Raw genomic sequence first — 25958 nt, 5'->3', positions numbered from 1 at the left:
GGAGTATAATTAATATGGACCATAGTACACTTGGGAGTCCATGGAGTCATGTGCGCTTGGGACCCGCCATTAAGAGTAGTGAAGGCAAGTAGATCACCAATTTTTTTTTATTTTTTTTTTAAAGTAGATCACCAATAAAAGGACACACTTCTTATATTAAAATTATATAAATACTATATATTATATTCTGCCAAAATCAGGTATGCTAAAATCAGATATGCAATATCTGTGGAAGGTTAGCTAATTGTAGGGGGGGTAAATGAGCCGTTTGGGCCGAAGTTGGGCTGATCAAGATGGACTGAATTCATAGATGGGCTAATGTCCAACCCCGCCCAAAGTGCTTTTAGGCCAGGATGGGCTGGATCAAGATGGGTTAAACAATGGGCCGTAACCCAACCCGCCTAACTTGACCCAATTTTTTACAATATTCTCAACTTTTAAGCAAATCAAAAATTTATAATTTTTTTAAAAAAATATTATAAATTTATTTTTTCAAGCTATACTATATCAAGCTGCAGTTAGTTTTTTTGCACAAATAACCAAAACCATCAACAAATATTATAAATTTATTTTTTCAAGCTATACTATATCAAGCTGCAGTTAGTTTTTTTGCACAAATAACCAAAACCATCAACAAATATTTACCCATTTTCAGAAGGAACTGTTTTTTTTTTTTTGCAACCTAAAGAAAGGAACTGTTATCATGACAAAAACTAGTCACATCAACGTTATTCACGTATGAGTTATAATATCCCCTAAAATTGACTTGAGTGAGAGTACTAGAGTTTGACTTACTGTTCTATATCTAAAGCTCCTTAAAACTGCCTTCACAGATCAAAATTTATTCTCTCACTCATGCTTTTCTAAATAAATGGTATTTTGAAAAAATCAAACTTAAAACACTTTTTGGATATAAAAAAAACTCAAACGTATGCTTTTTACTCAAAATTATAAAGATATTCACTGTAAATATTTCCTCAAAAGTTATCCCAGTACATAAATTATATTCAAAATTATTTCGAAAAGTAAATCAAAAGAAAATTATATGTTAATTGACGTAATGAACAGTGATTTTGTCAAATTTCTCTCTTTTACTCCTTTGTCTTATTTATATATTTTTATGGTTGTCTTGTACATAACTAAGGCCTCATTTGTTTGCATTTATTGGAGGTCTGAATCTGAATGGTTCAGACCTTAGGCTATTAAGTTCATTTGTTTGCATTAAGATCTAAGCAATTATTGGGTCTGAATAGGTCTTAATCATTAAAATCTTAAACCAAGTCTTAATATCATTAAGAGGTATTTTTGTATGAATTTTTTTTTTAGCATAAGCTCCACCCCCAACTCCACCCCCCACCCACCCTCCACTCCAACCCACGCCCCACCCCTAACTCTCAACCCCACACAACCACCCACCCTCCACTCCCCACCACCCCTACCCGACCCACCACCAACCCCGCACCACCCACCCCCCTCCCCACCACCAACCCCGCACCACCCACCCCCGCTCTCACTCCCCACTACCTCCACCTCCCACTACCAACCCCACTCCACACGACCCTTACTATCTCGCACCCCTCACCCCAATACCCACCCTTCACCCCAACACCCACCACGACTACAAATCATATGCACCATTACTAGTGAACATAAGTGTTTCATTTTTTATCAAATAATATTTTATTTTATTATATTTATTTTCTGATATTTGGTTATTTTTTATTTGAATTGTATATTTATTATGTTTAAACGAATACATTATGCACATTCGGATGTTGAAAACAAACGCTTAATCATTCGGCGTTCAGACCTAGAGACAACATCTTAATCATTCAGATGTGCATTCAGATTCAGACGTCTTAATCTTAATGAAAACAAATGAGGCCTAAGACTGGCAGACGTGTGTCGGTATGAGTGGGTCAAAAAATAGGTTAAACAAAAACGGATAAGCATAAACCCTAAGGAAAAAACAATTAAAAACTTAAAAACAAAAAAATTTCTAGTAAAAAATTTAAAATAAGGAAATTAAAAAAAAAAACTAAAAAATAAACATTTTAAAAAGTAAAAATAATTACAAAAATAAATCTAAATAATAATTAAAAAAGAAGTTAATCATGTTTTGTAGCTTTTATACATATGAATGGAGGACAATTGATGGGTCAGTTTGGGCTGATGATTAGTGGAGTCCGGAACCAAAATGCCCCCAAAAAATCATTTTGAACCAAAATACCCCAACAAAAAAAAAAATGTTACAAAAGTACCTTTAGCGCAGTAAAATATTGCGCTAAAGCACTTAATCGTAACGGCTCCGTTAAGTGCTTTAGCGCAGTGTTTTACTGCGCTATAGCAGTTATTCTCTCACCTATAGCGCAGTATTTTACTGCGCTATATCACTTATTCTCTCACCTATAGCGCAGTAAAATACTGCGCTATACCTTTCCACATAAGACCCGTCGGGTTCCACCACTGGTCCCTCCAGTGGTAAAAAAAAATTTCAAAACGCCATTAAAGGCAAAACCGAGGTGGTCCCCACATCAAAAAACGTCATTTTCTATTAAATTTCGTCCGGAAAGTTTAGATTCTCGGTATATTCAAGTCGAGGAGCAAGATTCTAAGTTCGAATTTTGGGAAAAAGCGGCGTACAACTCGATTAAAAAAACTCTACAAAAAATCTTTGATTAAGGTTTTCTACTATGAAGTTTTGTTATTATTTTGTTATATACATTATATTGTAAGCATGCTTAACATTTAATCTTTGCTATTTTTCAAAAAAAAAAAAATTAATATTTTTTTTTGTTATTGTTCGGACTGGGCAGTGGCTTTTGCCACTGTTCCAATTTTTTATTTTTTTTTAATTCATTATTTGTTAAATGTTTATGAATTGTTAATTTGTTAAATGTTTATGAATTGTTAATTTGTTAAATGTTTATGAATTGTTAATTTGTTATATGTTTATGAGTTGTTAATTTGTTAATTATTTATGAATTGTTAATGAATTATTATTTTGTTAATTGATTATTTGTTAAATATTGATTATGAATTTATTAGTTGTTAAATATTGTTTATGAATTGAAAGAAGTTGATTGGTAATGAATTATTATGTTGTTAACACTTTGTTTGGATGATTGTTATGCATTGTTTTGACATTTTTCGTATTGTGTTGTATTGTATAGGACCAAATCAGTGGTTACATAAAATAGGACCTTTCGTCGTTACGTAAAAATAATATTAAAGTAACAATCAAAACAAACATTGTATTTAAATTAACAACATAATATAATACAATAGGTAACAACCATCCAGACAAGTTGTAAATGATTATGAATTGTTATCTATATAATTTTAAAAGCGTGAATATATGTTAAATAAAAAAATATTATCTTAAAAAGAATAGTTAAAGTTCTTCTTTTCATAAATACATAAGCTAACAAAAAAAATGTAAAGTTTGTAGGAAAATATGTGGTCGACGAATATACTATTTTAGTTTAATTTTATCGTAGTTGTGTTGGCTATTTGGTCAACTAAAAATATATCACATATTCAAAATAGAGTTCTAAACAAATATTACTGCTGAATTTCGATTCTCAAACCAATTGACTTAACAAGTCTTTGCCATCACATAATTCAAAAGTAATTAACTTAAAAGTCTTTACCATCACATATGTGTATTAATTAGTTAATATAATTTATCTTTCATTTCAAGAATAATGACTAATTTAGTTTCCTACAAATTATTAATTAGACTCTTTCATGGATCCAAATGTTCCCCCTGGGCCCGATGTTCCCCCGGGGCCCAATGCTCACGCGGGGCTCGATGATTACCCGGGGCCCTCTGTTCACCCGGGACCCTCTGATAGATCAGTATTTTCTTTGCAAGACAATCATAGGTCAGACTTATTATGGGTCGTTACTATAGAGATATCTACTAGGCTCCGCCCCCGTAGGCTGCAGAGAGCTTGGACTCTTTTACGCGAGCACCCCCCACACCCTCGCGTCTTGGAGATATTGTTTCGGGGCGGCATCTACCGTTGCGTGTCCGTTGGTCGGGTACAGCATGATTGGGCGCTCATCACGGCCATGGTTGAGCGGTGGAGGACGAGAGACATACCTTCCATCTTCGCCTTTGGTGAGGCCACGATTACACTTCAGGATGTAGAGGTCCTCTTTGGATTGCGAGTAGATAGAGAGACACTATACACTCGGTACGAGCCTCCTCCAGTCGGACGTGGGCGACGAGTTGATTAGGCTCACCCACTTCGTGCACATTTGCCCGGAGGCCGGTTTCGGGACGAGTCGGGTTCGGATTAGTGCACTGCACTTATTTGGAGGGTCTTGATCCGGTTGACGACGGCACCCCGCGAGACGATGTTGATCGCCATACCCGTTTGTACCTTATTATATTCAGGGGCATTTTGTTCCCGAACTCATCGGGTGCCTTTGTCAGCTTATGTTATTTGGTTTTCTTGGAGCATCTGGACCGCCTGGGAGACTACAGCTGGGGTGGTGCTATTTTGGCGTATCTTTATAGATGCCTGTGCCGAGCGTCTATTGGTGTTGTCAGAGATGTGTGTGAATTTTTTGCTCTTCTCCAGGTAATATTTTAAGTGTGCCTTCCTTTAATGTAGACAAACCTCTTGAAATGACGACTTAAAAATCGTATTTTCTAATATCGCTTACGATTATAGGCATGGGAGAGGATGCGCAGCTTTTCGCCCGTACCTAGGCATCACCTCGAGATTGACATGCCTTATGCGAGGAGGTGGACAGCGAGTTTTGATCGGGATGTGGATACGCACCACAATATTCTAGCATTCCGGGACCAGCTTGATCACATGACGGACGATGCGGTAAAACTATTTAAATTTACATTAATAATTTAATTAAACGTCTTTTCGACTTGGTGATCATTGATTTGTATGTATATGTTATGCAGCTATTTATATATGGACGCCGTACGGCTGCTATATTAGATGGTTTGCGGCCTTTGTAGGGCGAGGTCGGGGGGTTTGGAGGTCGCGGTGTCCATTGATACACACAGGACATCGTAGAGGAGCACATGCCCTAGCGTGTCTTACGACAGTTTGGGCATACACAGAGTATACCCCCTGACGTCCGTCATGAGCTCCGACACTACCAGCGGGACGATCGGGCTGCCGTTGATGATGATTTTCTGGCTTTCATGGATGTTCAGCTCCACCGTTGGGAGAACAGGTTGGGCACTTTAGCGGTGGTCGGCCATTTGACTCCCATTGAGCATTACATGCGCTGGTATCATTAGATCACACGCCGATTGATCGGCAACCCAGCTTTGCGTCCCCCTAGGGATGTAGGATACTCAGCACTCGCGGGGCAGTACGAGGCATTGGTAAGTTTATCGTATTTAGATTTATTTAATTGCATTAATTGTTACGTTTTAAAAAATAACTTTTTTTTTTCTGTTGAACACAAATGCAGCTGGTGGCCATACAACGTTTACGCATCTTGGGGTTAGAGCATATGCCTTACCCTGGGCTTGCGGGGCTTGCGGCGGAGATGGTACGGATATCGGAGGATGGTATCCGGCGAGACGGGGGCGAGATTAGGCGCGGGAGGAGTCATTCGAAGGGCGACTATCGAGCGACGCCGGAGGAGGACAGGGTGCTCCCAGAGGGGGCGGTCGTGCTGGCAGAGGACGACGTGCTGTCGGGGGACGTCGTGCGCATAGAGGCCGCGGTGCTGCCGCTAGAGGACCTGGTGGTGGAGGACACCATCTGGTAGATGAGGCGGATGAGGCCGATCCCATTCCAGAGGGCGTTCACGGTCTAGTCCATCCGCATCTGTTCCAGGCCGGTGGCAGCTCACCTGCGTTTACGCCGGCGCTCTTACTTCTTTGAGATACCGGGTCGTCATCACGGCGAGAGCCGAATGCATACATGGACGGAGCGTGATAACGTTGATTGGGCGGCGTTACGCGCATTTAGCGATGAGCGGCCTGTGAGGAATTTAGAGGGAGCCAGGATTCTTGACTTCGATGAGTTTTTGATCCCGGTTAGTATTTAAAATACTTATTTGTTCATTTAAATTATTTATTTAAATATATATATATTACTCATTATTTAGTAATATTTTATATTTTAGGATTCGGCGCCAGCGGGTCCACCAGAGCCACCCACTCAGGCGTTTTCTCATGGGTTTGCCGAGCCAGCGATGTCTTCCCATATGACTACCGAGCCACAGGTAAGCTTTTTATTAAAATATCTTTTATTCAATATAAGGTCAATATTTAATATATATATTTGATTATTTAAAGTACTTATTTTAAATATGTATGTTATGTATTATTTCGTTTTTTTGATATTTTAGGATTCGGCGCCAGTGGGTCCACAGGAGCGACCCATTCAGGAGCATTCTCATCACTGTAGAGGCAGAGGTGTCTTCTCATGAGACTACCGAGGCGCGTACGTAAGTTTTTACTTAAAACTACTTTTATTCAATATAAGGTAAATATTTATTTAATTTTTATAACCTTTATTTGGACTTCGAACAGCATCTCGTCCAGGAGACTACCTCATATTCACCACCACACCCATCTCAGGAGCCTACAGACCCATCTCAGGAGCCTACTCAGGCGCCCGTTGACACACAGGTTTGATTAAATAAATAACTTTAATGTATTCAATATAAATAAGAAATGGTACTAATTATTATATACTTTTCAGGTTCATCCTTCGGCGCCTGAGGTGGCGACTCCCGACGAGGAAGAGGTCGAGTTTCCAGACCTAACTCAGCCTGAGGTTCTGAGCGTGCCAGCGGGACCAGATCCCAAGAAGAAGGAGATGATCATGACTTGGAGCGCCCGGTTATTAAGAGGAAAAAGGACGATGGAGACGATGGCGAGGGCGGTGGGGATGACATGAGCCTTAGGCCTAGGGATAGTCTCCGGCATACTACATGTGGGACCCATCCTCGATAGTGTATATACATTAGTGTTATACAATTTATCGTAAATATTATATATTTTTTGCATATTTATACATATTATCTTAGTTTTTATTATTGTTTATAGTTTCACATCCTAAATTGATAATAAAAAAAAAGTGACACATTCGAAATAAAGTTAAGCATTAATTTAAAAATAACGAAACCCTAAAAGATAAATAACGTAAAGCTAATGACTATAAGTCTTCAAACAAAAAAGGACTTCGAGCACTTTCAACCACTAAAACGACAATCCAAAGTATTGCGTATTCTTTATGTATTGAGCCTATCTTATTAATTGTACAAATATAAGTAGGGTTCTATATAAAATATTGAAGTTCCGGAGTCTCAAAGCATGATTAATATACGGCTAAACTACGTAAAAAGGAGTGAAAATGTAATAAGAGTTTGGAAAATGGCGGACTACTATAGCGCAGTAAAATAATGCGCTATAGATGAAACCCAACTATCTATAGCGCATTATTTTACTGCGCTAAAGGTCCTTCCAGTTAACTACGCTATAACGCAAGATAAAATGCGCGCTAAAGCACTTAACGAGCCGTTACGGTTAAGTGCTTTAGCGCGATTTTCTTGCGCTAAAGGTACCTTTGTAACATTTTTTTTTTTTGTTGGGGTATTTTGGTTCAAAATGATTTTTTTGGGGGCATTTTGGTTCCGGACTCTGATTAGTGATGGGTCAACTTGGGCTAGCCCAAATCAGCCCATCTTCAAAATCACTCCAGCCCAAACTCATTAAAGCTTAGGCGGGTTGGGCGGGTCAAATGGATTTGGGCTAGTTTTGCCACCCCTAGCTAATTGTAGATTATATTGGAAGAGAGAAGAAAGAAATAAGTTATCGAAAAAAATTAAGAAGAAATTGTTGGGCCTAAAGAATGAGATAGACAAAGTAGTGCAGACCCATGGCTGAGGCCCGGGTTTTAATCCATTCTTCATTTTAAAGGAAATTTTGTTCCCTTTTTTTGCGCGGATTGTCCTTCAAAAGCACTGGTCTTTAATTTTTGCCCCTCAAATTGGTGTTCTTTAATTTTTGTCCTTCGCCTAATACTCCAAGATTCTAGGTTCGAACCCCAGCTCAGTAAAAAAATTAAAAAAAAAACAAAATCGCAATGCGGAGTTTTGCTATGCAAACTCTGCCTGCAGGGAGAGTTTTGCATTCAAAATTCTGCCTGAGGCCTAACTGTGGCCCGAATAGGCCTAACTTTGCTACAAAACTCTGTGTTGCGATTTTTTATTTTTTTTGACTGACCCGCGGTTCGAGCCCCAAACCTCATGGTATTAGGCGAAGGAAAAAAATTAAAGACCACCAATTTGAGGGATAAAAATTAAAGTAAAAATTCAAGACCAGTGCCTTTGAAGTGTAATCGTGCAAATGACCCAATTTTGTTTAGATGAGGGATTAGCCCATTCTTTATAATATGGGTGTTTTCTCATGATTATAGAGAGGGTCATTTCCAATTTTATCCCTATTTTGTGCTGGTCTTTAATTTTTGCCCTAAAATCGAACTTATGCCTAGAGAGGCATACGTTGGGCTGGCATAACTTGTGATTATAATGCATAACTTATGTCCCTCTAGGCATAAGTTCAATTTTGAGGGACAAATATTAAAGACCAGCCCATTTGAAGGACAAAAATTAAAGACAATTCCATTTGAAGGACAAACTGTGCAATTACTTCTCATAGAGACATAAAATTGGTTCCTTAAAAATTTACACTACAAAAATTATGTGCGATGTATATCTTTAAGATATACAATTCACGTATATCTTAATAATACAATAGTAAGAATCGCTAAATCACATTATTGTATGTCATATATACAACATATAGATTGTATATTCCAAAGGTATACAAGGTACATACATACATTCATTTATGGAACAAGGTTGCACTAGTTAAAACCTGCTGGGATCTGGCCAACAAACAAGATAAAGTATGGATAAAGTGGATTCATGCTTTCTATATAGAGGATCAACCTTTCTTCACTGCTCCCATTCCCCAACAAGCCTCCTGAATGACTAGAAAGCTTATGGAAGCAAGAGCAATGTTACAACAAGTGCAGATCAGCCCTACAGTTAACAATAGTGTCCTTAAACAGATATATCTGTAGCTTATTGGTGACAGGCCTAGAATCCCTTAGAAGAGTTTGATCTTTGATAATGCAGCAAGGCCAAAGGCACAATTCACAGTATGGCTACAGGTCCGAGATAGATTGTTGACTGCAGATAGACTGGCCAAATGGAAAATGAGTATAGACCAACAATGTGTTCTCTGTCAAACTCATAGTGAGACCAGAGATCACTTGTTCCTTCATTGTGAATTCTCTGTGAAAGTGTGGTACAAAGTGATGAAGTGGATAACAGCCTCAGTTTCTGAATACTGATTGGGGACAACATATTCAACGAGTAATCTGCAAAGTCAAAGGGAAATCTCAGGCTGCTCGAATATTCAAGATGGTCTACACTGAGACTGTTTATGCATTGTGGATAGAGAGGAATCAGAGGATACTTTAAAAAAGAAGAAGAGATTGGCTTGCAATAGCTAAGGATGTTGCTTATACTTGCAGTGTTAGAGCACCTACTGGACTGAGAAGTTGTATAGATCAGCTCCAATTTTGATTTCTATATGTTCAGCTACCTGTTAGGATTTGTAGTTATCTTTCTTTGGAAATAGCCTATTGTGTAAATATGGCTATTGTTATGTAATGTTGACTTGGTGATTAATACAACCGTTTAGTTACCCAAAAAAAAAAAGTACGTGTATATATATATATATATATCGCCATGATTGCATCGTGTAAATGTCCTTTTATATTTTTTATTATAGTGGGTTGGGTTATCAACTTGGATGGTCCGACCAATTATATATAAGGAATCACAGGAAGTGTTTTCACACTGTCGATTCATCCGCAAGCCTACATGAATGACATGAACCTTAAAATCCTACAAATAAAGATTCGATTCAGGTAAAGTACACAACAAAGAAAAAAAATTAAGATTAGAAAAGATCATCTAAGAAGCTAGGTAGAAAAGGACAAGAACAGACGGATGTCCTTTCTTTAATTTAAAAAGAAGGTGAGACACTTAACCCTCTGATTTGTGGGTAAACCTTTTAAAGATAGAAAGCCTCTTTTTAGAGTTATTTGGTGAAAGGACCACTGACATTAAGATTTCAGAACTTGGATTGTTCATTTCTATTTTGGTCTCATACAAAATCTATCAGTCTCTCACGTGAAACCCTAATTTGTTCTCCCCATAATTTTGACTGCTTTTATGATTAACAATGTAATAAAGGATAAGAGTTTGAATTACTTAAAATGTACATGTAACAGAATGCATGTATATGGTAGAAAAGTTTAGAAAAGAAAAAGAATGATATAACGTACTTATATTGATTTAAAATTTAGAGTATTCTACTTATTGAATTCAGCTCCTCTCCGTTCAAGTTCTTACTTCGACGAGTTCCATTTATTCCCTTTAATATCTATGATTAGTGTTAATTAGTTAGAGTTCGAGCTTTAATCATAAGGTTGCGCACGGATCAGATTGGATCAGATTTGAGGATTATTGATTTATATTTCAATTTTCGGATTTAGTTTGCAAAATATAATTCAAATGCGATAAGTTCGGAGATTTTTTAAGTTTGGTTTCAAATTAGTTGGTTTGGATCGTTCAAATTTTCGGTTTTGAGCCTCTAAGTTGAGTTGCTTCTTCTTCTTACAAAAAATGAACATCCAAATAAAGTATTCATATCAAATTGCCTTAATAGTTCCTCTATCACAATTATCTAAATAACGTATTCATGCAAGCTATGAAGCTATTACCAAAAAATGCAACATCAGTAAGGTCCTATGAACTGACGAGCCCAACATGGTAAAAACAAGCCAAACTTAGAATATGCTGACAATGACAACAAAAAGAACCTAAAAAGTACTCATATATCTTAAAACTTAACGAGTCAAACATATTGAACTTAGTAATTACTATTGAATAAATGGGCCGATGTCTAATGTGTAGGGTATATTTGACTTATTAGATTGAACATATAGGTAATGTGCTAATTAATGTTTAATGCATAGCGGGGTACGTATGGTTAAATATAAGGTATAGGAATTTCGGATTTTCGGATATCCAAAACTGCGAAGTTCCAAAATCAAAATCTGAAATTTTTTAAAATTAAATTCGAAATTCAATCCGTAATTTTAAAAATCCAAAATATTTGAATTTCGGGTTTATCGAAACTATGCATACCCCTACCATGATAAAAATAACAGATATTCTCTTTATTTCCTTCCAAGAAGTTTGGCAATCCTACATTTCTAGCAGCAGATACTTCCACTAAACATAAAGACCATAGCTACATACACAGTGACGTGTAAACTGGAGAATCATGTGATGCCTATTTCTATAGTCTATATTAGTTGAACAATAACAAATTACTCCAATAGAGATATTAAGTATAATAAGTAGACACACAACTAAGATGAGTTGCTTAAAACATGTGATTTGTTGTGATTATTCTACACTCGTATTAGCTAATTAGAATTTAAAGGTGCCGAAAATGTAGCATGGAATATATATATATATATATATATATATATATATATATATATATATATATATGTGTGTGCGCGCGCGTACTCAGTGGCGGATCCAGGATTTTTACCAAGTGGGTTCAATATAAAATAAAAATACACAAAAAAAATCAATAAAATAAAATTTAATTAATTAAAAATAAGTAAAAAATATTATTACAATTATATTCTAGAAAGGGGATGGCTATGAAAGTAATGGAACTTGATGCTAGAGCTTTTCACCGTTGAAACTTGAAATGACCCATTCGAAAGAGACACTGAGGGGTTCGGAAATTGGGCTCTTTATACCATTTCAGATTTTCAATTATGTTAAAAAAATAAAAATAAAAAATAAAAAAGAAGAAGAAGAAGAAGTCTAAAATGGTATAATTTTCTTTTCCAAAATTTTGTGCATAGAGAAAAACCTCCTAAGTTACATGTATATTAGAATTTTTTTTATTTATTTTGGAGGAAAAGAATATAAGAGAAACGCTATAGTTATTATTACACAGAGAAAAAGCTTTCATAAGTTAAATAGGAAAGAAATGGTAGTTGGTTGTTGTTGACAGGTTTCAAACACAGGACCGTGGCGAAAAATGAACCCACTTTGCTATTGGGCTAGAGGTGCTCTTGGTGTCAGTGGAATCAATATTTAATTTATTAGCGATTGTTTCAAAGACAAATTAAATATACGTATATACATAGTGCATTTTTTCTCACAAAGTGGGTTCATATGAGCTCACTTGGAACCATGTAGGCCTGCCCCAACGTGTACTCACTCTCAATTATTTCTTAATTTATATATGCGCGATCAGTAGTACTCACTTTTTCCCTCCTAAGTCACGACTCACGAACAAACATATAAGTATAAGATATGATTATATATCTTCAACTACAATGATTTTCGACGCAAACTCACGATTTTCTTGTTTTTTTGACACCATAATTAAGTCGTTAAATTTTCAGCCCGACTAGTGCCATGTATCCATTTGTATTTGATGTAATATTTTATTAGTTTATTTTCCACTCAATCGATGTCCAATAGATTGAATTAGATTAATTTAAATTCGTGCCGAAAATCGACTCTGGTGACTGGTCGCCGGTTTTTGGTGCGACGTTATATATGAACTGGCGAAATCCATTTTTGGCTGTCTTCTCTAAGTAAATCCATTTTTGGATCGTTAAATATATGACTAAACTACTAAAACTGCTTTCATGTCATTATATCGTCATCTACAGAGACAAGGCCCCCGTTTTTTTCTTCCTTTTGTGTTGTTTTCATCTTACTGTTTATTTATTGCAATAATTATTGTTCTGTCAAAATCTGTCCTAATAAAATATATAATAGCTAATTGACAGTATTTGGCCAAAAATCTGAAAAAGAAAACGATGGGATATGGTGGTTGAAAATTACTTGAGCTCGGAGACAAGTGTAGTATTAAACATAAAGAAATGTAACGCTAAGAGCTGCAAACTCCATAAATAGTTGGGCACTACTTCTATCTGGCGTGTAACATGTGAGCTCCCCACTTAATATTTTATTTTATTCTCAAAAATTAATTAACTTGGTCAATCAGTATGCTGATAATAACAAATTAATAAATTATGATTTTTGACAATTAGCAATTTTTTAAAAAACAACCCCGTAAAGTTGGATTCGTTTTTCCCAACTCCTCGTATAGCATGAAATCCTAATACACGTGGAAAATAAGTGAAAGCGACAACATTCGTGTAGATGCATCCAGATTCAGACGAAACTTTACAATCAAGGAGTGTGGAGGAATAAATAAGATCCTCAATCCTAAACTAAAGGCGCGCATTCGTGAAATTAGTAATTAAGAACACGTGATAAGAAGTCTTTCTTCCTTTAATGAATTATATGCCTCATAAATCAAAATTAATCAATCAATAAATTTTGAATATCAAATAGTCCAAAGAAAAAAAAAATGATTTTATAATTTTACAGCCCAAATATGATTAATACATCCATTGCTTTCTATTACCAAATAAAAAGGATACATCCATTATTTTGTTATCAAAAAATATTTTCATCAAATATTCATAAGTATTTTCGAGTTAAATACAGTGAGTTTATATCTGGTATAATAAACCCAAGTTAATCCTCTCTAATGGTCGGGGAAAACAAACAACAATGTACCTAGTATAATCTCATAAGTGTGGTCCGAAAAAATGGATTTAAAATAATTAATACATACATTTTTGCATTATTAGTGTACTTAAATTTATTATAGTAAATTATTTACCTTATTTTGTATTATCAACCAAACGACCACGAAGAGATAGTGGTACTTGATTACGATCACCGTGGCGTTCCATGAATCGTGGCAGTGTACATAGCAGGGCGCACTATTGAAAATGTGATGCCCTTTTCAAGAAAATGTTAGATAGGGATAAAATGTGGGCTTTATTAGCACCCAAAAATGCCATTTACAAATGGCACTGTGAAGCGACGACGTACATGGCATGGCACGTGACTACTCTAATACTCCCTTCGCACCATGACAAGTGTCATTTTAATAAAAAATACGCATATTAAGAAACCTAATGCTATGTAAAGTTTATCAAATTACTCCTATATAATAAAAATAAATCACTTTTCTCTCTTGATTAGAGCATGCATAAGGAATAAACATTTTGACATTAGGAATCCAAAGAATACCAAGTTACTATCAGTGGCGGATTCAGGATTTTCACTCAGGGTGTTCGGAAAAATAATTGAACCTAAATATACACTGTAATATATGTTCAGGGTGTTCAAAAGTTTATATATGTACATAAACACATAAAATTTACCCTAAATATACACTATAATTTTTTATCCAGGGTGTTCAGGTGAACACCCTGGGCTCTTGGTACATCCGCCCCTGGTTACTATGTGGCTTTTTAATCATCATTTAGATGTTACTTTAAATTGTCAGTTTTTATTTAAGGGTAAAATTGGAAAAAACCTAGTCAATTTATGTCTTGATTTCCTAAGATCATACTTATTATAGGATAATTCTTTTTTACTAAGGTGATACTTATTATGAGATGAAGGGAGTACAAACCCATGGTTGAACCATGATTCATGATGCAATATCATGATGTTCTACTATCAACTACCCCCAACTCTTTTTATATTGCCAATTCACGAATCACTCCCTTCAATAAAGAAGAAAAGAAGTACTCCATAAACATTACTCCCACCATTCTAATATATATGTTTTATCATAATATTGATATTAATTGGTGTATAATCTTAATAGATTTGAAAAATAATTTAAAAATGTGTAGTTAATGTTAAGGATAAAACAAAAACAAAAAAGTTTGTCTTTTTCTTGAAATGTTAGCTAAAGTAGACAAGTAAAAGTGAAAATTTATTTTTAATATAATAGACAGATAAAAGTAAACAGAAGGAGTACTAACGAATTTTTGGGATGTGGCACACATCTCAAGAAAGTTAATTAAAGACATTAATTAAAGGATAGTTTGTCAATATTACCTTTGTGCTTATTCTCAACTTTTTCGATAATCAATGTTGAGATTTTTAGAAGACCACTAAAGAGGAGGGTAATTTTGAAAAAATTAATTAATACATTTTTTGATTTTGAAAAATTTATTTATTTTGGACCACTGAAAAAGTGTCAGAAATTTATTTATATTAGAGTTGATAAAGTATCTTTGATCCATTTAATTCTTTTACTAATAAAAATGGTATCTCGGTTAACTTGCTCACATTCCAACTATATCACTCACAAATATCAAATTTCACTTTTGTTCCTTGAATTGAGATGTATGCAGTGTGACTGGGGCAAGATTTTAAAGAGTTTTTTTTAAAAAAAAGTTCAGATGAAAAATATACTATATTAACGTTGGTCTAACCAAAATTTATAGTCTAACGATATTAATCGAGCTTCCCGCAGGTAAATGTGAGTTCAATTCTTATTATTCCTTTTCACCTTCTCCTTATTCTTATGTAATAATAAAAATTTAAGAAAATCCGAAATTAAAATCTGTAAAAGTTAATTTCTCAAGTTCATATGGAGTATTTTGCTTATATGTTAATTCACTAAGGCTTTTCACTTAATTTCTAAAATTCTTAACATTTCAAACTTGCGGTTGTGGACATTTAATAAAAAAGTTGATTCCACTAGGGAAAAGTATAGACGGATAAAGTAAAGGGTTGGCAAAGCTAACTCATTTTATACCTCTTATATGTATATATTGCTGATTTTAGTCGTAGACTTGATCGATGTAACTCTCTTCAAAAGATAGTAATATAATTAATCTTTACATATTTTATTTATCATCAATTTTACTGATAGTGCAATTAAATTCAATGAGACAGCTATTTTATACTAATTAATTTCTATCTAACAGTATGAGTCATGACTCTAAATCAATGGTTTTATCATATATCTCAAACCCAAATTTCCTTTTAAGGATATTGGCAAATGCAATTTAATACACGTTCCTTTGATTCTTAGTAATATCTTTGACTTTCAGTTCATTATTGATTTGGACACCGATAAAAAAATCTGTAGACACTTGCGATATACATTAAATAAGTACGTTTTGCGGACGACTTTTGTATTTCAATAAGAGTTGGCATCAGGTAGAGGATTTATGTGGATACACTTATATTTCTTGCTTAGCATTTATATTAAATGAATTTCGCAGCATTTAAAACAACGCCAACACAATTATATTTCTTAAAGGGTAAAGGGCCTGATTTGCCCCTCTACTATTGGAAATAGTCCACATTTACCCCCCGTTATACTTTCGGTACAAATTTGCCCCTACCGTTACCTAAGTAGCAATATTTGCCCCCCGTTTGGATGAACATCTACGGCAATTAAACTTCCACGTGGCCTGACATTTGGATGAGGTGGCATGCCACGTGACATGCCACCTCACCACCCTTTCCCCTCTCCATTTCTTTCTTCTACAAACAAACAAAGTCACCTACAACCACCATTGAAGCCACACCCCACCACCATCTCCTCCAACAATTATGTCTTCTTTTTCACTAACCCATCTCACCGGAATCACCATAACCGCCACTACTATCACTTTACCCGGATTCTGTCCATTTATTTAACTCCAACCCAAAAACCTCACAACCATTAAAATTCTTAAAACCCATTTGACAAATCTGAAAACACTTTTAGATAAAAAGTTTAAATCTTTCAATAACATAAAAGAATGTCTTTTAACTCTTGTAAGCATTAACATCATTGCTAATCTTTCTGCTAAATCTTTACGATAATGTGAAAGATTACAAAAAAGGGTTTCATCATTGTGTGAAAATACAACATTTGGGTATCGAATGCCTGAAAGTTTTGAAAATAAGAGGGTTATTTCGAATGAATTTGAGGGCGGCGATGGGAAGGTCGTAACTGGCTTTGGTTGGAGGTAGAAGAAAGAAATGGAGAGGGGAGAGGGTGGTGAGGTGGAATGCCACCTCATCCAAATGTCAGGCCACGTGGAAGTATAATTGCCATGGTGGATTGCCGTCCAAACGGAGGGCAAATGTTGCTACTTAGGTAACGGTAGGGGCAAATTTGTGCCGAAAGTATAACGGGGGATAAATGTGAACTATTTCCAATAGTAGAGGGGTAAATCAGGCCCTTTTCCCTTTCTTAAATTACAAGGAGTCTCTACATTTGGAGCATGAGATCTGACACCATGATAAAAACACATTAACTTAACGTATAAAATAAATATATTTATGCTAAGTTCGTATTACCTATTCTAAAAAATAAAAAGATACCAAAAAACACGTGTTTATAATCAAGTGATCAATGAGTAAACTAGCATTCGAATACTAGCAAAGATAAACAAAAGTTAAATAATATTTTTCCATGTAGCCACACCACAACTGACACCCATAAAATAATCTAAATGCACAAAAATGAAAATGAACACAATCATTTTCTGCAGCAACCAAAAGATATTGAGACAAATAACATTATTATAGAGAAATTTGACTGTATCACGTTAATTAAAAAAGAAAAAGATAATAAACACAATGATAATGTTAGAATTAAAACTAAAAATACTCTTATTCCACCACTTAGGGCCAGTTTGACCACGGATAATTTTTACTTTTTTCCCGAAATTGTATTCCGAAATCATGTTCTGGACTAGAATTATTATTATACAATTTTTTGGAATTCAACTGAAGTCGGTTTCACATTTTTCACTTCAAATCACCCACAAAAATTCAGACATTTTTTCAAATTGTATTGATATCCACACACAACTCTAATTTTAAAATATTATTTTCAACTTTTTTATGTCCAAACGCTCACTTAGTAGGCGTTTGGACATGCGATTTAAAATCGTGAGATGAAATCAGCGTTTGAACGTGGTATTTCATCTCATGAGATAAAATCTCACGTTATCCAAAAAAGTATAATTTAGAATTTCAAACCATGTCCAAACGGCTCCTTAAAATAAAGAATATATAACAAATGGAAAATGAATGGCGTTTAAAACCATCAAACATATTTGGGTTTGTGGTGAGGTGGGACAGTAGAAGTAGGTTCTTCAGCGTTTATCAATTTCTTTTGGACATATGTAGCATAGCAGCAACTGAAATAATAAAGTCCAAAAAGCAAGTGTGCCAAAGCAAAACGGACCATCCAAAGAACCCACCTTCTTCTCTTTCATTGCTATAAACTAGTGGAATTTAGTACTACTCCTACTATTTCATTTCTCTCTCACGAAAAGACTCAGTAAAAATAACACACTACACACTCCATAGCCAAAAAAAAAAAGGAATCCTTTTTTTTTTTATCATCGGTTCTTGATTTTTCATTCTTAGCTGACGATCTTGGTGTTAGTAATCTCTGTTTTCTTATCAATGGACACCATCTAGATAGACCACCAGGTACGTTTTTTTTTTAAATTTATTTCCCGATTTAGTAATAAATTTGAAAACCCAACTTGATCTTCTTGAAAAAAAGGAGTCATCTTTATTTGTTTATTTTGATTTGTGGGGTTTTGACAGAACCTATATTTAGAAAGAAGGGTACAAGAAGAAGACAAAAAAGGAGCATTCTTTGACACTGTTCTTGAAAAATCATGGCTGTTGTTGAGAATGCTGCTATTAATGTTGTTGGCTCATCAAATCCAGGCAGAATTGTGCAGAAAGATGTTGCTGTTGTTGTTGATCATCAGTCAATGACAATGAAACAGAATGGTGTTATTAATCAGAATTTCCATGTTAATCAGCTACAGCAAGAACCCCAGAAAGGTTCTTTACAAGTCAATGGAATCAATGGAAATGGATTATTGGGTAATGATCACAGTGTTATTGAGCATGAGCATGAGAAAATGAATGGTGGTGATTTAAGGAATGGTGATGATGAAGGGTTTAAGAAAGAGATGAGAGATTTGCAGGAAATATTTTCCAAATTGAATCCCAAGGCTGAAGAGTTTGTCCCTCCTTCACTGGCTAACAACAACAACATGCTAGTCCCATTTCCACCTGGTGCTGTGCAGTTTAACAATTTTGTAATGCAGACTGACCAGGGAGTTGCCAATGGAAATTCCAACAGAAGGGTATCAATTGATCACCTTTTTGCTTCTTGATTTACCATGTTTTTGTTTGGTCTAAAGCAAAAGTTGATACTCCCTTCGTTTCAATTTGTTTGTCTTAGTTTGATTGGACACGGAGTTTAAGAAAGCGAAGAAGAATTTTGAATCTTGTGGTTTTGAACTAAAGATATGTATAACGTACCAAAATGCTATTTAATCTTGTGGCCTTAAATGTGAAACGTGAGATGTTGGAATTAAAGAGTTGCCAAATTAGGAAAGGGCCATTCTTTTTTAAGCAAACTGAAAAGGGAAGTAAGACAAACAAATTTAAACAAAGGGAGTAATTTACGTTTGTTTGTTTGAGTGCGGTGGAATATGGATAAGTTAGGTTCTCCATTTTAGTTTATGTTAGATGTAAGATGATCACATTTCATGTTGTATTAGGAGGTTTTAGTCATTATAGCGTTAAAGTGAAGGTATTGAGTTTCTTTTATCTGTTTCTCTACCATTTATTTCGGAAAAAGAAATTTTCTATTTTTTGTTTCTTTTGGTAATATATCTACGTCCGTGAGTCTGAGCTGATTAGTTGAGTTTTAAATTGCGCGTGCAGAAGAAAAATGGGTATGGTTATGGAAGGAGAAGGATAAATACCCGAACAGGCATGGCCCAAAGGGAAGATGTTATAAGGAGGACGGTTTATGTATCCGAGATTGATCATCAGGTAATAAAGATCGGTCATGTGATATTGTTAGCTGGGTTACTGCACCTTTATCTTATTTATTTTAATAATTCTCTCTCTTCTTTTGTGTAGGTGACTGAAGAGCAGCTCGCAGGACTCTTTCTTAGCTGTGGACAGGTGGATATCTATCTGTTATGTCAAGCTTCTGTTCTCATTCGTGGTTATTGTCTCGCTTTTTTAATTATGTTGGAGGAAATATTCTGTTTCCATATCTGACTAACCTCGATGTACTGAAGGTTGTCGACTGTCGTATATGTGGTGACACCAATTCTGTCCTTCGTTTTGCCTTTGTTGAGTTTACAGATGAAGGTAGGTTGAAACATGATTATATGTTTACATATTCTGGCTAGACTGTTAGGGTGTTTGTTTTCTAACATCACATTTTCCCCATTATGTTACGCAGAAGGTGCAAGGAGCGCTCTGAGTCTTGCAGGAACTATGCTTGGGTTTTATCCCGTGAGAGTGCTTCCTTCTAAAACTGCAATTGCACCGGTTAATCCAACCTTTCTTCCAAGGGTGAGGAATTGTGACTACATTTGCAAATGCATACTTAGTGCTGCTAATACTAAATTTTTCACTGTTTGTGCTGATGTTAGTCTGAAGATGAAAGAGAGATGTGTGCTAGAACTGTGTACTGTACAAATATTGATAAGAAGGTAATTTTGAGTTTATAATTCACTTTTGTTGATGACATCAATGAAGAAAAATATTTATGACTTGTATGTTTGTATGAAGCAGGTTACTCAAGCAGATGTCAAGCTGTTCTTTGAGACCTTTTGTGGAGAGGTTTGTAGCTGCTCATGTAACAAGTCTGAAAGTGCTGTTCCTTGTTGAAATCTTAACTCTATGTTATGGATTTTCTTCTCTAACATAGGTTCATCGCTTGAGGTTGCTTGGTGACTATCATCATTCGACTCGTATAGCTTTTGTTGAGTTTGTCATGGTAACTTCCATGAGCTTCTGACTTTGTATTGCTGCTTATGCTTCCTTGAGTTGTGGACCTCTTCCTCTTATTACTCATCAAAGCTACTGTAACTTTCAATCGGTTGCTATCGATGTTGGATCATGTTGATTTTGCAAATGCTTGCCTTGAACATTTTATCTTTGCTCAAAGTGTGTTATCTCTTTTACTTAGCGCTGGTGGTTTTAAAAGGGTAAATAATTTTATTAATGTGGGATAGCTCCCGTAAACAAGATGTATGCTAAAAAATAGAGAAACTACACAGTAATATGGTTATCTACAATCTTCGGTACAGAGAGGAACTTCTGGTGCACAAAAAAGGCAAAAACTAACATATAAGAGGCTATTCCTCAAATGTATATGACCTTTTTCTAACCGCAAATGATATGATAGGGTTTAATGAAAATGCACAATCACTTGCCCCCTACCTTCACGAGTCCTGAGCAGTGAGTGGTATTCTGTGTGTAGAGCATATACATTGGAATCCATCCGCTGCCTGATCGTGTAAATTTCTTTTGAATCTCAAGTCTCAAAAACTCACCCTGTTTTACCACCTGGATTTATTGTCATCATCTCTTTTTCGAACGAACTTGTGAATAAGTTAGGGATGGTCGTCCTGAATGTGCTCTCTCCGCGACCACTGTTGATCCCAAAAGACTCTTCTTTCATTTCCTACCATATAGGTAACCAAGCTGCTAAAATCTTCTAAACCCTTCATGATATTGCTTAAAAGATGTATCTATAAGGTAATGTTACATTCTAGCCTCCATTTCCTTTCCATGACTCCGTATTTTCTGGTTACCTCCCTTCGTAATGCCTGCTCTTCTATCCCAAATCTTCATAGCCACTTCCTGTGTAGTCAGTTGTTGAGAACTATAAAGTATTTCACCCAAGCCCTCATAATCAGAGGTGAAGATCTTCGAACTAACCAGGTGAAACTTTCGGGTTTCATCTGCCATGTCCCAAAAGAAGTTTCTCCTTTTCAACATTTTTGTCACATTAATTGGAACTCTCTGCCGTTATTTGGACATTATTCTGATGTTATGTGGTTCTTTGCGGTCAAAAGTGTAGAAACACCAACTCTGGTCCCTATTTGGATCCATTGCACTTACTCGAAATGTCGGTTTTGGCATGCTCAGTTCTCACATCTATGAATTCTGAAATAAATTTCAAATAAATTGAGTTTTGGCTTAAATTCTTTCCCTTTGCTCCTGGAGTTCCATATAAGCATATACTGCTTTCTTTCTTTGCCACCAGTAACTGGGTAAGTTTCTCTATAATAAGACCTTTCTTTGGCTTAGTAAGGTCCTTCATCTGCAGGTTAACTGGTATTGTAGGTCTATTGATAGCCAGTTGCAGTTTAGTTTTCCTACTTTTAGTCCTTCTTAGTGCAGGTAGAGTTATTTTTGGTGGGAGAATTCCTTTTTTTTTTGATTAAGCACCGGGTGTCCGAGTCTCTTTGAGCCCCGACTAATCCCGGGGGTGCACAGGCCCTCGGCAAGGAGTTTCCCGCAAGTGCACCACGGGTAATTCAGGGTTTCCCCAGTCCGATGGCCCTCGAAAATTGTTTGCACCTAGCGGGTTTCGAACTTGAGACCTTGAAAGGGAGCACCCCAAGGCTCAAGTCAATTGCCACCAGGCCAACCCCTGAGGGTTGGTGGGAGAATTCCTTTAGTTCCTCAACCAGCGATGAAATGAGATAGGTGAGCGCAGTTTGATAGAATTTTGTCCACCTTCCCAAGAGAATTTACTTGCACGCTTAATTTTAGGGTTGCTTTCCTTATCAAAATTTTTTGGTCGTTTTATTATGACTATGTTGACTATTTCCACTGTAGAAAAAGTTGGAGATGAAAGAGATTAATATGCTCGACCAGAACTAACTTTTTCACCTTTTGCGCTTCATTCACATGAAGGATTGTGGTTGGTTCGGGTTGAGTTATGGATCTTGTACATACTTTTTTAATTGGTTTTCTATGAATGGAATTGTTGGACTTATAAGGGAAAAAAAGGAACAGAAAAGCTGCATCCCTTGCAAATAAAGAAAGGGAAGGTCTCAGTACTATAAGGGATTTGAAGGAGCTTGTTTTACATAGCTCAGGATGGATCACATTATGGAAGGAGTCAAACAGTAGAAAGAAGTAGAAATTAAAAGACCTTACTGAAGGGGTTCAAGACAGCAGAAACAATATTTGCTTCTCTGTTGTGTATTTGATCAGTTGAACAGGCAATATTCAGTCACTATCTACACATGTTAAGTCTTGATGTAGCTCATCTGCAGCAAATAGTGATATCAGAAGCCTTAGAATTTAGAAAAGTGGAGACGAAAAAATTGCAATCTGGGTGTTTTTGATGCCTGACCAACTCAAGTGGACTTGTTGGTGAGGAATCAGTTTGAATTTATAGAATGTGGCAATAGAATGCCCCATGGCGAGTCCCCAGAAGTATTTCTCTTACCCTACATGTTCAGATTGTCTGGCGAAATTGTTGCCCACTTTGCTTCTATCAGCGACCAACCTTTAAGCTCTTTCGTTGAGTTAGGGCCTCCCAATTACTTATGTCTTTATCACTTAAATTAAGTCTGGAGATATAAGGGCTATATACTTGGTACTGTTTGTTCAAGAAAATAGATAATATTAACTTCCAACCAAACAATCTTCAACTTTGATAAGCAGGGAGTACTTTAATACCTGCAATTGGCCAAGTCTGATTCCCCTTGATATATCCCAGCAATTGCAAGTACTCTCATTTAACCTGCATATTTAGTTATTTATACTTTCTCAGTTCATGAGTTGCTTTCAATTACTCTCTGTTTCAATTTGTTAGTCTCACTTTCCTTTTTAGTATGTTTAAAAAAGAATGTCTCTTTCCTAATATGGCAACTCTTTAATTTCAGCATCCCACATGGCATGTTTTGGATCACAAGATTAAAGGGCATTTTGGTACATCATACATATTTTTTGTTTAAGACCACAAGGTTCAAAAGTCTTCTTTAATTTCTGAAACTCCGTGCCTAGTCAAACTAAGACAAATAAATTGGAACGGAGGGAGTATTTGTTTCTTCTTTTTCCACCGCATCCTATCCCTCTGAGGGTTAATAATTGGTAGGGATATATGAAAAATTTTCTATAATTTTCTTTCACTGGGTTCTGTATCTGCATTTGAGGTTTTCATCCAATAAATTCCAGAAGCTGTTTTCCGTTACCTGTGGAAAATGTTTGTTTCACGACTGAGATCATGAACTGTAGAGTACGTGCTGATATTCCCTGAGAGATGCACTTTCAGTTTACGGGTGTGTTTGGTATGAAGGAAAATGTTTTCTTGGAAAACAAGTGCATTTATTACTTATTTTCTAGTGTTTGGTTGGTAAGCAAAAAAAAACATTATCCCAGGAGCATTTATATGTAACCTAGCAAAACAGTGTCGGGGTGAGATGGGATGGGGAGTGGGGTTCAGAGATGGCGGAGGGTGGGATTGTCATGGGTTGGGGGTGTTGGGTGGGTGGGGAGGAGACAATGAACTTGAAATGTCACTTATGGAACTTGTTTTCCTGACTTCCCTTTTCTCATTTTAAGGAACTTGTTTTCCTAGAGAAAATGTTTTGCAGTATACTTTGACCAACCAAACATGGGAAAAATTGGAAAACATTTTCTCCATACCGAACACACCGTTTTGCTTGTACTAGTTGGGGATGGGACTTGTAGGGGATAGCACCTCTAAGTTTGGAAATGACATACTTGTGCCGGTTCTTCTTGTCTTCTATTCATGGCAGACAACGCGTACATGGTGCCTTTTCTTAGAATTTCATTTGATATTAGTGTGCATGGTGTGGCATTTCTGTGATCTCAACAGCTGGTCCTCAGTTTCTGATGATTTTCTATTGTATTTTGTAGTATGTTCATTGGATTTCAGAATAGAAGATTTTGAACTGTTCCATTTTACTGATTTCGTTTTTGCGTCACTGCATCTCCTTAATGGATTTGGTACGACTTTCCATTACTGCACTTTATGTATGGTTTCATGCTAAATTTTCTTCCGTTTCAGGCGGAGTGTGCAATTGCAGCACTGAACTGCAGTGGTGCAATCTTGGGATCACTTCCCATAAGGTTGTTTTTTGATTCCGTAAAATTTCCGCTAAAACTTCCTCTCGTATTTACTAAGATTCTCATTTAATCTCTTATCTTTATATTGTGGTCTATGCAGGGTAAGCCCATCGAAGACTCCTGTGCGTCCGCGTTCTCCTCGCTCAGGACTGCTCTGATCAATCACTTTGGCGTTGCTTTGCAGTTGCTCTTTTGCTTATAAGCATATCTAAATATATACATATAATATTAGAGTACTTTTGTGGCATTTGTCTTTTAGTTTTTCGTACTTAATCTCAGCTGGGAAATCTCTCACCCACGAGGTACTTATCAGGTTTATTAAGCTTATAGAGTTGGCTGGTTTATGAGGGTGTAAGTAGATTTAATTTAAGTTGGTATATTATGTTTTTATAGACAATGCCTTGGAGTACCAATACTAGATGGACGTTCTTTACCGTTACGTTCATCAGTAACTTTCTCAAAATTCCTCTTGATTTTTTCGCTTGTTACTTTCTGCTATGTCATTGGGGTTGTGCATAACTTGCCCGGACCCCATAGAGATGTAGGGTAGTGACTTGCTTGCACGTTTTTTTTTTTTTTTTTTTTTTTTTGTTGGTTTTTGTTTTTTGGTTCTTCATTTATTTTCTTGAATAGATGATAGTGTTGAGAAGTTTAGAATTTGACATTGCCAAATTTGGGATAACTCTGCTGAGATAATCTGGGGCAGTCAAGGCAAGTGTCACATCCCTTAGAACAGAATCCTTTTCTAGCTCTGGGTCGGGTTTGGGTTTTTTTTGTTTATGGGTTTGGTTCTTTCCACAGATGATGCCACGTGTTAGTTACGTTAAACTGAGGGACAAAGATAATACAAGGCGTACATTATATTTATTTATGGAAAAATGAACAGCCGTCCGCTTGTTTGGTTTCAAATAGTGAACTAGAGGGTGGCTCAACGTGTTTTCCATTTTCTTTTTCCAAAATGAGACAGAATCATTTAGTTGCGGGATGAGATGAGTGAGGATATTCATGGGATTATTTTATCCCACCATCAAAGCGGCGGAATTAGTGGCTGCTCAAACCTTTAC

At 36.0% G+C, this 25958-nt stretch overlaps 1 protein-coding gene and 1 long non-coding RNA gene across 3 annotated transcripts; both read left to right on the top strand.

Moving 5' to 3' along the window:
• Positions 1-5920: 5920 nt before the first annotated feature.
• LOC132054436 (uncharacterized) lies at positions 5921-6812 on the top strand. The gene is made up of 4 exons (XR_009414300.1): positions 5921-6027; positions 6118-6216; positions 6343-6625; positions 6699-6812. It is a non-coding gene; the product is annotated as an uncharacterized LOC132054436 (long non-coding RNA).
• Positions 6813-18102: 11290 nt separating this feature from the next.
• LOC132051734 (polyadenylate-binding protein-interacting protein 11-like) lies at positions 18103-25291 on the top strand. 2 transcript variants are annotated; one of them, XM_059442925.1, is made up of 11 exons: positions 18108-18444; positions 18565-19118; positions 19705-19815; positions 19906-19950; positions 20070-20142; positions 20237-20349; positions 20430-20489; positions 20572-20619; positions 20708-20776; positions 24836-24897; positions 24995-25291. In XM_059442925.1, the coding sequence occupies exons 2-11, from the start codon at positions 18639-18641 to the stop codon at positions 25050-25052; spliced, it is 1119 nt and encodes a 372-aa protein (XP_059298908.1). In that variant the 5' UTR covers positions 18108-18444; positions 18565-18638; the 3' UTR covers positions 25053-25291. The 2 variants fall into 2 exon arrangements, with proteins under 2 accessions (XP_059298909.1, XP_059298908.1); XM_059442926.1 differs by lacking the exon at positions 20708-20776 and having other exon boundaries at positions 18103-18444.
• Positions 25292-25958: the final 667 nt, after the last annotated feature.

The sequence above is a fragment of the Lycium ferocissimum genome, chromosome 4 (genome assembly GCF_029784015.1).
Source record: "Lycium ferocissimum isolate CSIRO_LF1 chromosome 4, AGI_CSIRO_Lferr_CH_V1, whole genome shotgun sequence".
NCBI classification, from domain to species: domain Eukaryota; kingdom Viridiplantae; phylum Streptophyta; class Magnoliopsida; order Solanales; family Solanaceae; genus Lycium; species Lycium ferocissimum.
This window is presented reverse-complemented; position numbering and strand designations above follow the sequence as displayed.

Coding starts and splice junctions, on each gene's coding strand:
- LOC132051734 (XM_059442925.1), top strand. CDS start 18,639: ATGGCTGTTGTTGAGAATGCTGCTATTAATGTTGTTGGCTCATCAAAT. Junction 19,951..20,069: donor TCTTTCTTAGCTGTGGACAG/GTGGATATCTAT, acceptor GATGTACTGAAG/GTTGTCGACTGTCGTATATG. Junction 20,490..20,571: donor GTACAAATATTGATAAGAAG/GTAATTTTGAGT, acceptor TGTATGAAGCAG/GTTACTCAAGCAGATGTCAA.